Source organism: Penicillium argentinense, assembly GCF_028826775.1.
Source record: "Penicillium argentinense strain IBT 30761 chromosome Unknown utg000009l_segment0_segment0, whole genome shotgun sequence".
Lineage (NCBI taxonomy): Eukaryota > Fungi > Ascomycota > Eurotiomycetes > Eurotiales > Aspergillaceae > Penicillium > Penicillium argentinense.
In genome coordinates, this window is record NW_026622668.1 from 4445263 (window position 1) to 4460536 (window position 15274).

General features: G+C 51.8%; 7 protein-coding genes across 7 annotated transcripts; 6 read left to right on the forward strand and 1 right to left on the reverse strand.

Moving 5' to 3' along the window:
• Positions 1 to 535: 535 nt before the first annotated feature.
• Positions 536 to 3226, forward strand: N7532_009230 (putative mucin family signaling protein Msb2; the record flags this gene model as incomplete). Its single annotated transcript, XM_056621721.1, has 1 exon — positions 536 to 3226. The coding sequence occupies one exon, from the start codon at positions 536 to 538 to the stop codon at positions 3224 to 3226; it is 2691 nt and encodes an 896-aa protein (XP_056472527.1).
• Positions 3227 to 4234: 1008 nt separating this feature from the next.
• On the reverse strand, positions 4235 to 5549 carry N7532_009231 (uncharacterized protein; the record flags this gene model as incomplete). Its single annotated transcript, XM_056621722.1, has 3 exons — positions 4235 to 4540; positions 4612 to 5158; positions 5413 to 5549. 3 exons carry the CDS (start codon positions 5547 to 5549, stop codon positions 4235 to 4237), a joined length of 990 nt encoding a protein of 329 aa, XP_056472528.1.
• Positions 5550 to 6254: 705 nt separating this feature from the next.
• On the forward strand, positions 6255 to 6727 carry N7532_009232 (ATP19 family protein; the record flags this gene model as incomplete). Its single annotated transcript, XM_056621723.1, has 3 exons — positions 6255 to 6302; positions 6429 to 6556; positions 6676 to 6727. The coding sequence occupies 3 exons, from the start codon at positions 6255 to 6257 to the stop codon at positions 6725 to 6727; spliced, it is 228 nt and encodes a 75-aa protein (XP_056472529.1).
• Positions 6728 to 7382: 655 nt separating this feature from the next.
• Positions 7383 to 7958, forward strand: N7532_009233 (4'-phosphopantetheinyl transferase B; the record flags this gene model as incomplete). Its single annotated transcript, XM_056621724.1, has 1 exon — positions 7383 to 7958. One exon carries the CDS (start codon positions 7383 to 7385, stop codon positions 7956 to 7958), a length of 576 nt encoding a protein of 191 aa, XP_056472530.1.
• A 794-nt stretch (positions 7959 to 8752) lies between these two features.
• N7532_009234 (histidinol-phosphatase) lies at positions 8753 to 9821 on the forward strand (the record flags this gene model as incomplete). Its single annotated transcript, XM_056621725.1, has 2 exons — positions 8753 to 9502; positions 9573 to 9821. 2 exons carry the CDS (start codon positions 8753 to 8755, stop codon positions 9819 to 9821), a joined length of 999 nt encoding a protein of 332 aa, XP_056472531.1.
• A 968-nt stretch (positions 9822 to 10789) lies between these two features.
• N7532_009235 (FKBP-type peptidyl-prolyl cis-trans isomerase) lies at positions 10790 to 11567 on the forward strand (the record flags this gene model as incomplete). The annotated part of the gene is made up of 6 exons (XM_056621726.1): positions 10790 to 10923; positions 10997 to 11067; positions 11160 to 11220; positions 11277 to 11297; positions 11433 to 11474; positions 11528 to 11567. 6 exons carry the CDS (start codon positions 10790 to 10792, stop codon positions 11565 to 11567), a joined length of 369 nt encoding a protein of 122 aa, XP_056472532.1.
• A 2045-nt stretch (positions 11568 to 13612) lies between these two features.
• Positions 13613 to 14338, forward strand: N7532_009236 (uncharacterized protein; the record flags this gene model as incomplete). The annotated part of the gene is made up of 1 exon (XM_056621727.1): positions 13613 to 14338. The coding sequence occupies one exon, from the start codon at positions 13613 to 13615 to the stop codon at positions 14336 to 14338; it is 726 nt and encodes a 241-aa protein (XP_056472533.1).
• Positions 14339 to 15274: the final 936 nt, after the last annotated feature.

Genomic DNA, 15274 nt, shown 5'->3' on the forward strand with positions numbered 1-15274 from the left:
ACTCTGGCGCCTTTGACCTGGGACTCAGCCAATTCGATCTCCCCTTGCATATCCCACGGTCGCGCTTTGCTCGATTCCTTTGATCGTTTTTCGCCGTTTCGCCCCAAAAGGCCCGTCCAATCGCTCCTTACAGCTTCCCAGCCCACACTCGCTTCTCTGCAGTTTTTTTCCGGGTCGTTTCACTGCGACACCCCTTCCATTCGTTTATACCGTCGTGATCGTCGCCATTGACTCGGTCGTGTTTCACTTTGCATTCGGTTGCCCTCGAGACGCCAGATCCAGCCTCGAAAGAATAAGCAGGAAAAGGTCGAATCGTTGAAAGGTGTTGCGAGACTGTGTCCCAGCATTTTTTTCAGCTCTGTCATATCGCATCGCATCGCTTGGATATAGTCGAATCGAACCGTTTGGGACGACATACGTGACGCGAAATTCTGAGGTGTTGACAGACGAGACGAACTGCCTCGTTCTGTACCCTCTTTCCAAGCACCGGATATTATAATCTATCATTTGAACCTTAACAGATCCGTCGCCTAATATGCGCCCCGGAACCCTGACCCTTTTGGCCGCCTGCGCCCTCGGAGGTCTCGAGCTTGTCGCGGCTCAAGAACGAGAGGTCACCAACGTGGAGCGCCCGCGTTTCTACTTCCCCCGCGAGGTGAAGCGTCATGTCAAGAAGGGCACCCACAAGGTCGACCCCGAGACCGACCAGGCCTCGGATGAGAATGAGAATCAGACTCGCAGTGAGGGAGGACTTTTTGGCGCCGTCGACAACATCGCTTCCAAGCTTTCTAACGTCGCGGGTGGTGAAAGTGACGCCAACGCCAACGCCAACGCCAACGCCAACGCCAACGCCAACTCCAACTCCAACTCCAACAACGCCCAATCTGCGAACCCGACCCAGTCTGGCAAGGAGATTGTGGTTGTGATCACGGAAAATGGCGATGGAAGCCGTGTTACTAACACCATCACTCGCGATGTTGCGGCGCCCACCACCACCACCTCGTCCACCGTGACCACCAAGAGCGAGGCTCCCACCACGGACAACACCAGCAAGAAGGTCGCCGAATCGAACACCGATGCCGCTACCACCGCGAACAGCAGCTCTGAAAACGATTCGACTCAGAACTCCGACACCAAGAAGGCTAGCGCGACTGACTCGACCACTCCCACTACCACCAAGTCGGCTGCCGCCTCGTCTTCCTCTTCGTCCGGCAACCTCCTTGGTGATGCTATCGGTGCCGTTGGCAGCGTTGCCAATGGCGCCGTTGATGACCTTGGCCTTGGTGGTAGCACCACTTCCTCCGCCTCGAGCGCTGCTGGTACTGCCAGTGGCGCTGCTTCCAACACCGCCGCCCCGTCTTCCTCTTCGTCCGGCAACCTCCTTGGTGATGCTGTCGGTGCCGTTGGCAGCGTTGCCAACGGCGCCGTTGATGGCCTTGGCCTTGGTGGTAGCACCACTTCTTCCGCCTCGAGCGCTGCTGGTACTGCCAGTGGTGCTGCTTCCAACACCGCCGCCCCGTCTTCCTCTTCGTCCGGCAACCTCCTTGGTGATGCTGTCGGTGCCGTTGGCAGCGTTGCTAGCGGCGCCGTTGATGGCCTTGGCCTTGGTGGTAGCACCACTTCCTCCGCCTCGAGCGCTGCTGGTACTGCCAGTGGTGCCGATGGAACTTCCAGTGGTAACTCGAAGACCGCGACCACGTCTTCTGCGGATAACTGGTTCGACAGCTTGCTTGACGGTTTCGCCGGTGACAGCACTACTAGCGCTTCTTCTGCCTCTCGCACCGGCGAGGCTTCTGCGAGCACTGTCCCCGTCAACGTTCCCAACTCCGCCTCTGCCTCTGCAACTCCGACCCCAAGCGCAAACTCTTCTGGTGGCCTCCTCGGACTCGATCCCATTATCAGCCCTGTTGCCTCCGGACTCGGCAGTCTGCTCAATGGCACTACCAATGGCACTTCCAGCGAGATCAACAGCGTTGCCAGTGGTAGCCTTCCTACTCCCTCTGGCGGTCTGATCCCTCACCCGCCCTCTGCTGGTCCCAGTGGCACTCCCACTGCTTCTGCCAGTGGTGCCCCGGGCAGCGGTACTGTTACTCCTGGCGCATCCAACTCTATCGGCTCCATCCCGACTCCTCACTCGCCTGGCTCTGACAGTGCTTCGGGCAAACCCACTGGCTCTGGATCCGTTTCGGGTGTCCCTACTCCTACTGGCGGTTCTGGTTCTCACGAGTCGACTACGGTCACTCCTACTTCCACCGCGACACCCACGCCTGTCGAGACCAGCACTCCGGTCGAGACCCAAACTGAGACCCCCAAGCCCACTGAGACTCCCACCGAGACCAGCAACACGAACAACTGGATGCCCTCCACCATTCTTGTTCAGCCTACCGTCACCCCGTCTGAGACCGAGACTCACACTGGCACCCACACCCAGCAGACCAGCGGCCCGACCTCGCTTCCTGGCTCGATCACCCCGTCGAACGCTGCCTCTGAGGCCCCTGCCGACTCCGTTCTCCTCCAGCTTGGTTTCGATAGCCACCTGCCTTGGTCCTTCGTGGCGACTACTCCTCTGTCTTCTTCGCAGATCTTCGAATGGATTCCCGCTGCCGTGAAGGGCTCCGTGCCCAACACCAAGATGTCCATGTTCGCCCTGGAGCCTTACTACTCCTGGAAGACCACTGGTTACAACGCCACTCTCGCCATCTTCTGGTTCCCCCGCGAGAAGGTCGAGGCCCTCAAGTCCCTGAAGCTCAACCCCAACTCGGCTCTGTACCAACAACAGAACGAGGCCGCCAAGACCATCATGTCCATGATCGACCCGTCTATCCCCATCGAGTTCAACGGCAACTACCCCACCGGTGACTCCGACTCTACCACTGGCACCGACGGTGGTGACAATGGCAATAACGGCAATGGCGGCGATGACTACAACGGTGACGCCGGTTCCTCTAGCAGCTCCAAGACCAAGGCCAGCTCCGTCGGCATTGGTGTCGGTGTCTGCGCCGGTGCCGCCGCCTATGGTGCTGGTATGTTCTGGGTCGCCCGCCGCTACCGTAAGAGAAAGCAGCTGCACCAGCGCACCAGCTCTACTGCCGAGCAGATGAGCCAGGGCTCCGGTGCCGGCTCTCTCTTCGCTGCCGGTGCCCGCATGTCTGGTAGCCAGCGCACTGGCCGCTCCCAGATGATCAGTGCTCCCGTTATGGCCGAGAACTCGCTGGGCTGGAACTAGACGTTCGATTCAAGACAACCACACGACTGATAGACTGGGCCAACCCACCCCTCTCTCCATCTACCCACTGCTTCTAGGGAGACCCTCAGGTGTCTCTTGGGGAAACACCACCACCCTCTGGCTCCGGTAGTGGAAGATGAGAGAACTGCACAAAACTTCATTTCATTGTTCATCCACCCTCCCAGGATATATGTCATATATCACGTATCTTCTTCCTGTGACTTTGTTGACCGGCCATTTTTTTTTTCTTTCTTCTTTTTCATTCTATGATACTCCGAGCACCTCTGGCGCTGCGTGTGTACCCTTTTCTTTTTTGGAATATTCCCCCTTGTGTTCAACACCTTATATCTTCTTGAAACATTTTCATGGCCTCTGTGTGACAACTTCCGAAATGAGACGAACGTTAATTTTCTCACTGCCAACTCAGGGTGCCATTGAAAATAATTTCATCCCCTTTTTATACCTGGTCATATCTATTTTCCTTTGAGTCTTATGCACATCTAATGGTTTGGGTGGCCTGGATCCTTATGAGCCGACGCTAGTTCCCTGCCCCTGTTTCATTTTCCGTATTGTCTTTGGTGATGTTTGTACAGAAGTGATGGTGATTTAGTAGAGCATGGATGAATGAAGGAGCAGATTTTTTTTTTTTTTGGTATACTTGTCTTAGAAACTATTTCCTGTAATTATGCGAGGGACTGGTCTGCACGTGACCTTCTTGCTTTCCATCCGGGAGGATATCAATTATTGATTCGAAGACCAGCAATATAGGGTCAGTGGTCTTGATGAGGTTAGAAAAAATACCTTACCTGATCTCGGGAAAACTTAGACTAATGTCTTACCTCCCAATTATGCAGAAACTAGTTAATATATCGAAAAATATGAAAAAGGGATATAATGCCTAAACAGAGGGGAAATGTATGTACAAAAAAAGGAGAGTGAGAGCCCTATGAACAACCTTCAGAACCAATCAATAACCCCCCCACTGGGGAATCCGAACAGAATGAGCATCTACTCCTTCTTCTCCTTTCCAAGCCCAAACCACCCACCAACCGACTTCGAAACAGAAGCACGCTCCTTCCGTTCCTCCCTAGCCTGCTGCCTCTCACTCTTATACTCCTCCCAAGAAAGCTGCTTCGCAGCAGAGACCAGACTACCCTCAGCCTCAGCCTCACCTCTCAACGCATGAGCAGGTAAAGGCCTCACAGCGTCCTCGCCTCCGTAAACACGCAGCGCCGTGCCAAATGCCCAGTCAACGGCTTCTTCGACGGGGTGGTCGAATATATACGGTAGGAACGGGACGACGGAGAGACCGAGCTAGACCAATCAGCACTGACCAGAACTGCAAAAAAGGACCAGTCTCGAGGGACTGGAAAAAATCAACATACCCCAATAGGAACCCAAGTCCTCACAAAACCCATCTTAACCCCTTTAACCATGCGACTGGAATACTTAACAACGGAATGGATAGTAAAAGCCGGCAACCCCATACTCGCAATACTCTGGAATACAGCTCTCTTCGCCATAACCATGCGATAATCCTCGGCCAGCGAAATGCTTGTCGTCGGCCAGGACACCCCTTCCCCTTCCTCGCCTGGGGCCGCAGGTGACAAAGGCGCGCTCAAATTCCCAGTCGCCATGCCCTTAATCTCACTCGAAACACTCGCGCTCGCATTCTTATACGCTTCGCCAGGCGTCTCGAGAGCACGCCGGTTCCGCAAGTATGCCTTGTACCCCTCGTGGCTGACGTCGCCAAGCAAATAGGCCCAGGAGATGGCATAGGCAGAACGCACGAGGTAGGGGTGTGCGATTGGGCGGAAGGATTCGCCTATGTCGCTTGTGTAGGCTACGTAGCGGTGCGCGGAGAGGAGGATTGTTCGGATGCGGTTTGCATAGGCGGCGTACCGGTAGGGTGTGTCTGTTGAGTCGATGGAGCTGTTGGAGGACATGGTGAGCTTTTTTTTTTGTCTTGCTTCACGGTGATTTTTGGGATTGGGTTGTGAGGGGTGAGAGAGGGAAGGTTGAGGTGGAGAACGTCATTGCGATTGCGGTGGAGAATCGCAGGCCAGGTTTGGTTGCGAATGTTGTTGTCCGGTTTTGGGTCAATATCCGAGCAAATATTTGGGCTGGGACGTGGGAATTGTAATGCAGGAAATGTGGTGTGATATAAATATAGAGAGTTCACTTACTAAGGCGAGTAGAGGTCGTCGTAAAAGTCGTCGTCGCCATCGACTATCTTCTGCAGTTTGGTAGGGAGCTTTTCGCGGGTGACGGGCTCCAGCTCTTCCGAGGGATTTTGGTCATTTTGCTTGCGACCCCAGACCATATTGAGGAATTGGCGTGTGAAAGTCGTGGTCGAGGTCAAGGAGAGAAAAGGTAGGAGGAAAAGTGTAGTGAGGGGAAAGATGGGAGCTCGGGCACAGCTGGATAGACTGCGGAGGAAGCAAGGGAGAAAACGCGGGAAGGAAGAAAGGTGGAAAGAAGGTTTGGAAACTGTTTGGAAATTGCGGCAGTGCCAGGGCAAACTTTACGAGTACATTACGGTAGTGAGAGCTCTGGCAGGACATCATAGCCGTCCACGGCAGCCGAAGGAGGCTGTGACATAGCCGGGGTATAGACTGCTTGACCATGAATGTGAGCACTTTCCCGAGGTTCCGCGGTGTTTCCTAGTTGTCGGGACTCAGGGGAGTGGCTGGATATGATGAAAATGACAGCCCTAATTTCGGTTTTTAAACAAATCGACCTCTCAATTGGTTAAGTCTTTATTTATACACTCCGGTCCTCCGAAATGTATACTCTGCACGCTCGTGACACCTTTCCCGAAACAGTCACATGACCTCGGGTCTTCCCGGAATCCGCCACTCTCACCAAATCACCTGATCTCAAATAGACTGCCCGCTGACTCATCCCACTCTAACCGCATCAGGCTGGGCGGTCTCCGAGCCGACTTCGTCTCTGGCCGAGCCTGAGGATTCCGCTTCCACATCGCTGCCCTTGATCTCCAGCTGCATCCCCACCACAGTTCCTCAAGATGGTCGTCTACTACCAGATCGCCGGCAAGAAGGTCGGCTCCCACGTCGTAAGTGCTCCGATCCCGATCGCCAATCGGCCCGCGCGCCCCCTCATCCCTTTTTCCATTCGGCTCAACGTGGAAGCACCTTGGAGTTCAAGTGAGCTAACCTGATTGTCTTTGCTTCGCGTCTAGCTCTCCATGGCTGTTCTCGGCAGTCTTTTTGCCGGTTCCTACGCTGCTATGGGCGGTGGTGAGAAGCCCAAGACCGCTGCTGGTCCCCCCATCAACGCTTCTTCCAAGGAGGAAGGTGACTTTATTCAGTATGTTTCGGATTCAGCATCTCAAACTTGCTCTTTCTCCAGCATGATATTGGAGAAGAAAGCTCAATTTTGAGATTCAACGCGCCGGATGGTATCATACTAACATCTAATCTCAACAGACAATTCTTGAAGGAAGTCGACGGAGGCGACAAGAAGTCCGAAAAGCACTAAATCGCCATCTCTACACGGAATAGATCGACGGAATGGACCGGATATGAATCAGCATAACGCCTGACTCGAGGTCGCCGTCCCTTGCCTGCCGCCATCGCATCGGTGCAATGATATTTTTCGGCTGGGCAAACTTGTTTCGACCCGGGTGATTCTGGGCCAGCTGGGGAGGCAGGTGATTTTCGTGGATTGTACATAAGAGGTCGTGTACGCTGCATAGAAGATATACCTTCTACCAATGGTTTTGAGTAGTGGAGGTCGGTGAGCTAGGCTTTCAGTGAGCTTGACTTGCCATACCTAGGTCGGGACGTATGGAGGTGGTTGATTCCCTGCTATTTTCCGAGTAATTTGGAGTGAATGTTTGCGCGGTAGAGCTGTTGGTGTTCATACCCGTAGCTATCCTAGCGTCCGTCGTAGCTCATCCGACAGCGGATCGTATTACGAAGCAACAGATAAAAGCTCTCAGTAACGTAGAAAGGTCAAATACCAGTCTCGAGCTATAGCTATGCTGCACCCTCTAGAATGATTTCCTACTGCAACGACAAAACAATCAAAACCCGACCCTACCCCCCACCGCCATCGGCGCAATCCATCCCAACTAAACCTTAGTACTTTACACTTCCGCTCACCTCCTTCCCCCCTCTCCCCCAAAACAACCATGAAACCAATCCCATTCCCCTACGCCCTAAACATCGGCACAGACATCGTGCACCTCCCGCGAATTACCCGCCTCCTCACCCAACGCGCAAACTACCTCTCCCGCTTCACGCAGCGCATCCTCAGCGACACCGAGCAGCGCGACTTCCACCGGCGCTTCAAGGGCGTCCTTCATCCGACCTCCCCCACTACACTTACGTCGGACCCATCGAAGAAGGATACTTCGAATTCCCCGCGCACACCGCCCGTCACACCGGAAATGACGCGCTGGCTGGCGGGCCGCTTTGCGGCGAAGGAGGCGGCGCGCAAGGCTGCACCCAAGGGTGCGGCGTCGATTGGGTGGAAGGATGTATTTGTTAGTGTGCAGAGGGATGAGAGGGGCGTGGACGGGGTGTCTACTGTAACCTCTGGAGCTGGGACAGGGCCTGGAGAGGGGGGCCATACGGCTGGTGATGGGACGAGTCGGAGGCCGGAGATTGTTTATCGGGGGAAGGAGGGGGAGCCGGACCGGGTTGGGAAGTTGTCTATTTCGCATGATGGGGATTATGTTGTTGCGACTGTTCTTGCGGCGGGGTGAGATTGTTCCTATGGGTTTCATGGGCTCCTTTTGCTGTGCTGGCTGTGTCTTCGGAGTGGTTGGTTCCGACTGGGATTCATGAGGCAGTGCCATTTCCATAGTCTTGGTGCTATGGAAGATATGGCATTGATGTCATGTCTCTGGATGTTTTTCCAGAGGCTTTGCATCGCATCGCATTGCGTCGAAACGCGATGCATTGTGCCGTGCGACTTCTATGGTATTTGATGCGAGGGATGCGACCGAGGGCCATTAGCCGGCCTAAGTGCGGACGTGATGTGGAAATACCGCTTGCCACTGGCAAATAATTCAAATGATCCGGAGATTTTTGTCCTATAATGGGATCCTGTATAGTTGGAATTGCCGAGGCATATGCGGCCAGCTAGACAAGTGTGCCCCATGGTGGAATTGATACTGCACTCCACTGCCCTACTGACCTGCAATTGAATGAATGTACGATATTAAATTAAGCATCGAACAAGAATATCACCACCACTAGGAGCACACATACGGGCTGACAGTGGTCTATACGTTAGGCAGGAGCTGTACAGTCGTACCCCACGTTTAGCGCCGCGGGATAATTTCTTATCGGAGCGCTATCAATCCGACCTCCAACATTACCCAAGGCCTCACTTTAGACTGACTCACTCTGCTCCGCGCTGTACATTGAACCACGCGGCGCCTGTATAGAAGGTGAAATAAGGAGCAGGTCAGTAAATTCTCACTTCTCTTTCAACGAATAGGTGCCTCACATCTCCTACCCTCCAAGAACCACAGCTGACCAAAACCAGTCCAAAATGCCCTTCACCCACCACAGCCACTCGGGCCAATTCTGCCCAGGCCACGCAAAAGACTCCATGGATGAAGTGATCCAGACAGCCATCAGCAAAAAAATGGAAGTCTTCTGCCTAACCGAGCACATGCCCCGGCACAAAGAAGACTTCTACCCCGAAGAGGTAATCCCATCCCCATATATCAACCACCAGAAAACAAATCTAAAAAAAGTCCAGATCGAAGCCGGCCAAACAGAAGAATGGCACTCCAGCAACGAAGAATCATACTGGCTCGAAGCAAACCGCCTCCGAAACAAATACGCCACCCAAATCCAAATTATCATCGGCTTCGAAAGCGACTGGATCCGGCCCGCTTCCAGAACGCTAATCGAAGCCTCTCTCAGTCGCTTCCCGTTCGAATTCTTCGTGGGTTCCGTCCACCATACTCTAACTATCCCTATCGACTACGACAGAGCTATGTACGAGCAGGCGCGCGATGCCGCCGGTGGAACCGACGAGCTTCTTTTCGAGGTCTATTTCGACGAGCAGCTGGATATGCTCCGGCAATTGAGGCCGTTGGTCGTGGGTCATTTCGATCTTATTCGGTTGAAGAGTGATGACCCCGAGCGCAGCTTTAAGTCTTGGCCTGGTGTTTGGAGTCGTGTACTGAGAAATTTGGATTTTGTTGCTGAGTATGGGGGTTTGCTGGAAATTAATGGGGCGGCGTTGAGGAAGGGGATGAGTGAGCCTTATCCTAAGGCGGAGATTTGTCAGGTGAGTTTTTTTTTTTTCAGTTCCCTAATGATTTGGATATGTTGGTTTACTGGGTTAATGTGGTCTTCAGGAATTCATCGCGCGGGGCGGCCGGTTCTGTCTTTCGGATGATAGTCATGGCGTGGATCAGGTTAGTTTGAATTTCCATCGCGTGCTGGAGTTCTTGGGTCGGGCTGGGATCTCGACGGTGCATTATTTGCAGCTGGCAGAGGAGGAGCTGGCTTCGGCGCCTGATTCGAGATTCCCTCGTACGCAGATTGCGGCTGTTTCGGTGGAGGAGGTGAAGAAGATGGAGTTTTGGAAGGTGGCATCCAATTGAATAGAAACGTTTACATCGTCTGCTACAAATAGAATAAAATGGCCGGAGTGAAGAAATGATTCAATTTCTATCTATCCTAGCTAACCTATAATCAGGGTAGTGTATGTAATGTATATGTGGAGTAGGTGAGATAACAGGGATCGGAAGAAATCGAGATTGCCAAACCGAATACAAGCCACATGGCTGCACTAGACTAGGCAGAGAGATAACCTCTACAGATGACAGACGAATCTCCAAGTCCCAAGACACCACCAAAGCGGCAATCAACCACAATAGTATAACGATGTCGACTGGGGCGTGGAGTGGCAAGACCTGTCGAATGAGCCATTCGCAGAAACGGAGACAGGCGGCCTGAACGCGGGTAATTGGGGAATGTCTTCCCAAATTGTATATACTTATTCCTTTTTTTTTTTTAATATGTACTTGACAGTGATTACCCTTAGGTTAGTGCCCAGGTACTATAGGGACAGGGTTAGATGTATCTTTACTCGTATTGCAGGAGCCTCGTCGGGGAATCCATTCCCAATCCAGCGTCTGCTCATGGACGACCCCGCACAGATCCGATCCTCCCTTCTGATTTCCCGCAAATGAGCAGCCTCGCAATTGGCCTGTCTTCCCACCTGGACCAGCATAGCTCGGCTCAACACGCCCAAGCACACCGGGACCCGCGCACGCAACCCACCGCTTACGCAGCGTCATCGGGGAATGTAAGTGGGTAGATCTGCGGTGGGGGGGGAGGCATTGTCGCGGGGGCACACACTCAAACGGGCCGAGCTGGAAGCTGGGGGAGATGGGAGTTGGAGTTGGGGGTGCGAGGGACGCGCGACGTCGACCCCGCCAGAGGTTCGACGAGGCCGCCCCTCTTCCGAGTCTTTTCGCAAAACACCCGCTTCTTTTCTCCGTTCTCTCCGCCTCCATCTCCCTCTTTCCACCACTTTTATTTCCAACTCATTTACTTCACATTCATAATGGGTGTCGAGAAGAAGACTCTCTCCGCCGGCAACGGTGTCGACTTCCCCCAGAAGGGTGACAACGTCGCTATCCACTACACTGGCTGCCTCTACGATGCCAGCAAGGCCGACAACCACTTCATGGGTGACAAGTGAGCTACCCTCCCCCCCCTCCAATTTCCTCTGATTTTCTGAACCTGCGATCGCTAATACCATGTCGCGCAGGTTCGACAGCTCCCACAACCCCAACCGTGGCCCCCTCGCTACCCCCATCGGTGTCGGCCGTCTGATCAGAGGTACGTGACTTGCAACAGAGACAGCTCCGACACCACGACAGAGAAGAGACCTGGGCTTGGGAATTGAATTGGGTGCTGATATGACAATTCAGGTTGGGACGAGGGCGTTCCTCAGATGAGCCTCGGCGAGAAGGCCATCCTGACCATCAGCTCGTGAGTCAACCCCACTCTCTAAAATCATGAATTGCGCTGACCATATTCTTCCATAGTGACTACGGCTACGGTCCCCGGTACGTATTCCTCATATCTGCCACCCCCGATCGAAATCGACCTATCACCTCCCCCAATACCCTCTTACCACCTATTTCCAGGCCCATCGATGTGCAACACGCATGACTGATCGCATACTAACAATTCACCCACAGGGGCTTCCCCGGTCTGATCCCCGAGAACTCCGCCTTGGTCTTGTAAGTACCGCCCTTGTTCAACATGCCAACACGTCCTTAACAACTTCCCATAGCGAGGTCGAGCTCCTGAAGATCAACAACAAGACTGTCTAAGCCAACGCGGGCTCACACCACGGCTGCCATGCTTCCATTTTTCGACAAGTCTTCATCATCTCTAGGTTTAATGGGTTATATGCGTGGACGACAGATTAGAAATTAAAACTCAATGGCGAATCGCTTCGCTTTTTCTTATCATTTCTTTCATGACGCCGTAGCTTAATGCACATCGTGTTGGTAGCTTGGAGAGCTTCTTAGGAGGCTACAGAGCTCACGAAGAATCAGAAATAGTTCGCTATAGATGTAAGATACTGGCACCGTGTAAAGAACAAGGCCATTCCACCTTGGGGCAGCTTATCTAGATGCCGAAGCTGCAGCAGCTGCAACCTTAAGGCAGCAAAAACGGCCAGTTCCACGTGAGCATATCAAAGAATATCACGTGATACAGACATTGAGTGTTCACGTGGACTCTATCTCGTAGAATCATGTGACCTACTGTTACTCAAAACAAGTACGAGTCTTGGCACTGCGTTCCCGTTTGGGTTTGGCGTTGTATACACCATCGCAAGTCCCAAGCAGTTGACTTTCATGTTTCTATCGTCCGTGGTAGCAGAGCAAGCCTCCTGCTCCCAGGCTATGCACAGTACTCAAAGAATATTGCCTCCCTGTGAACTGTAAAAATGAACGGACTATAAATATTAACAGACATGCCTCGCGGGCGGAGGTCCAATGTCCGCCGAGCCATTGTCACGGTCTGCATCAGGTGTAGGAGTCAAAAACAACGATTTGATCAGCAGATTCCCGACTGCTCGAATTGTCAGTATGCTGGGGCTGAGTGGGTGAGTACGGATATTGATGGTGGTGTTTCTCCCAGAAGGTACTTTCTACTCAGTGTCCATGGTTCAGCGTAGATGATAAAGAGATTAACGATTGTCTAGTTATGTCAAGGGCCTTGAAAATCATATCGTTGCCCTCGAGGTGCAATTCACTGAACGTACTGCACAGGCTGGTGGCATGCAATCGGATCATCTTCCTGAGTCGAACACTCGTCCTCTTGCAGTACAGTCTCACGGGACGGGAAAGGATTCGACGGACTTGCTTGGTGTAATTGCCAGCGGCTGTCTACAGCATCATCACCGTTTTTCAATATGACTAAAGGACAACGAAGGGCTTATCGGGATGTTTTTGAGAAGTTGGTGGATTCTGTGCTTTGTCGGAGGAATTATGTTTCGCCGGCCAATGGCTCTGCGGAGAATACGAATTTTGCGGATTTGTCGTTTGGGTTGGATGGTTTTCTTGTGGCGGGTGCGTTTGATGCGCTGCTTTGGGGATTTAATGGTCCGTCATGAGTCATGAGTTTACACGAAGGGAATTTCGAGCGACAGTAGAAATTTGGAACCATTTTGATTCTATAACATGACAAATTTACCACTCCTTCAACAGATCCGGCGGCGCAGGATCATTCCTAAGACTACGATCAAACTCGTACTTCAACCTCATAATGTGCTGCGAAGCTCAAGTATTTTTAAAGCAAGAATATCCGACCCAATTTGTGGGATATTGTTGGTCAGCGAAAAAGTTGCTGAGGATGCACCGAGGCATACGCATTCGTTTTTGGCGATTCTTTTTCTTTATGTTGTGTCTATACCGATTACGCTTTTGCTCAAGTGGGTTTATTAGCGGGAGGATCGGGGAGTGGAAGGAGAGTTGCCTGGTGATGGATCGGAGTCTAGAAAGAAGAAGCTTGAAATGAGATGTGATTCTACTTGGTCTTGGTACTTTGCAAAATAATGGCTCTTTGTTTTATGGAGAGCTTTGTGTCGCTTGGTGTGAATGCATTGGCCCGAAAACAGCACATATAGCTAACAAAGAGTCATCATTGCTCGGTAAGACTTCGAAACAGCGAGTCTTGAATTCCAAAGCTACAAAGACTTAGCAAAATTATATCGTTCTCTGCTTCATGCAATACCCACGCAGCCTTCCATTATAAAGCTCTGTCAATGTCCTCTCGAGCTCGAGTCACTATTCCACACCAGTGTGCTATTCGATCAGAACCTCAAAATTAACTAATCAATTTCAACACCGAATCACAGTTTGTCACTATGTCCACAAATAAACTCGGCGAAAGTCCCCCAGGCCCAAATGTCGAGCCGGAAATCGTGAAAGAATTTGCCCGCATGCGCGAAACCTCCATCGACGAACTCGAAGACATGTATAGAAGACTATCAGAGGTAAACGAACAATCGCGAACAATAGTATTCCAATCAATCATCGACCGACTTCCCAAGCTAGCCGACGAAATAGACGAGTACCTCGACTCAATCCGATTCAACCGGTCAGTCGGAACATCCGGCCCCTACTGCCTAATCACCAGATATAACCGACTCTGCAGCAGCGTAGAACGAGCAGGAAAGCTTCTCCAATTCATCCCCCGACCTGCACACGAAGATATGCCCGATGATTATGACGAGGACAAATGGACGCAGAACCGTACGCCTGAACAGCTGTCTCTGGTGACAGAGGAGCTGAATAGAAACCCATATATTTTCAAACAGCTGCAGAGATCGGTTGATGTGCTAGCTGTTCAGATTGGTCGGCTTACACTTTCTAATAATGATGAGATGTATGATGAGTATGCGTTTTTCAAGGACTCCAAGGCTATGAAGGAGGATAAGTCGAGGAGGAAGTATGGGCTTAATCTTAGTGCTGATGGTGCGAATATGTGTTTTGAGGTTAATGAGCTTTGGGCGAGGCTTAATCGGGCTGTTTCAGATTGTCCTTGCAGGCAGTGCTATGCGAGGAGGGAGCCTCGCTCGCCGATTCGGTGAGTTTGTTGTTTTGAGTCTTCCTCTGGCTCAGTTTGATTCTTATTTTTTTTTCTGCTACTCGCAGAATACATCTTTTTAATTAATTCTATATCTACGCGCACAGCTAATTCTTTCGTAGCAAGCTTCTGTATTCCCAGGGTTGCTCATAGAAGCTACTAGTATGCCGGGTTGGAACATTCTGGGCATCAATGGTATCAGGTATCTGATAAGCAATGACAATATTCTTGCGCTATTCTATCTTCAAGTAAAGCACCTAGATAAAAGCGTGTAATTTATGCTTTAATTTAAATTCTCAAAACCTTTCAAATGTATAGGCATGGACATTGGTCCATGCTGGAGTATATTTCCTGGCTGAGTGGAAAATCTCAGCTCAATTGCCCCCCTCCCTTCCCGATGACCGCCCTCCCGTACGCCAGCGGATTAGTCGGATGAATAGGCTATCCGTTCGTTAGTCTCATTCGACCAGGCAGGGCTGTCCTGGAGATTGCCTCGCAAGACTTGTGAATTTCTTGACTAGTCTCGCTGTGCACGCGAAAATAGTGACGTATTCCAGATTTTTGCGATCTGTTAAGCGTTTTTCCATAGGCTGGTCCATCATATATAGAAACATATTTCATTATGAGCATGATATTGCGCTTATTTCCTGACAATCAAGAGAAAAACCACAGTTATCTACAGTCATCCCGGCTACCAGCAAGGAAGCCCTATGGTGTTCAGTATTTACCATCACAACTACGCGGGCTTCATCAACCCACCGCTCGCCGAAAAGTACGACGGCGCCGTTCGGTTTGGTATACTCGGAGCTTCTAATATCGCGTGAGTCCCATGCAAGTCCTCTCCACACTCAGATGAAGAATGCCAACTCTAGCTAAGGCCCATCGCGCTGATCGGTCCGGCCAAGGCACACCCCGGGGTCGTCGTTGCTGCAATAGCAGC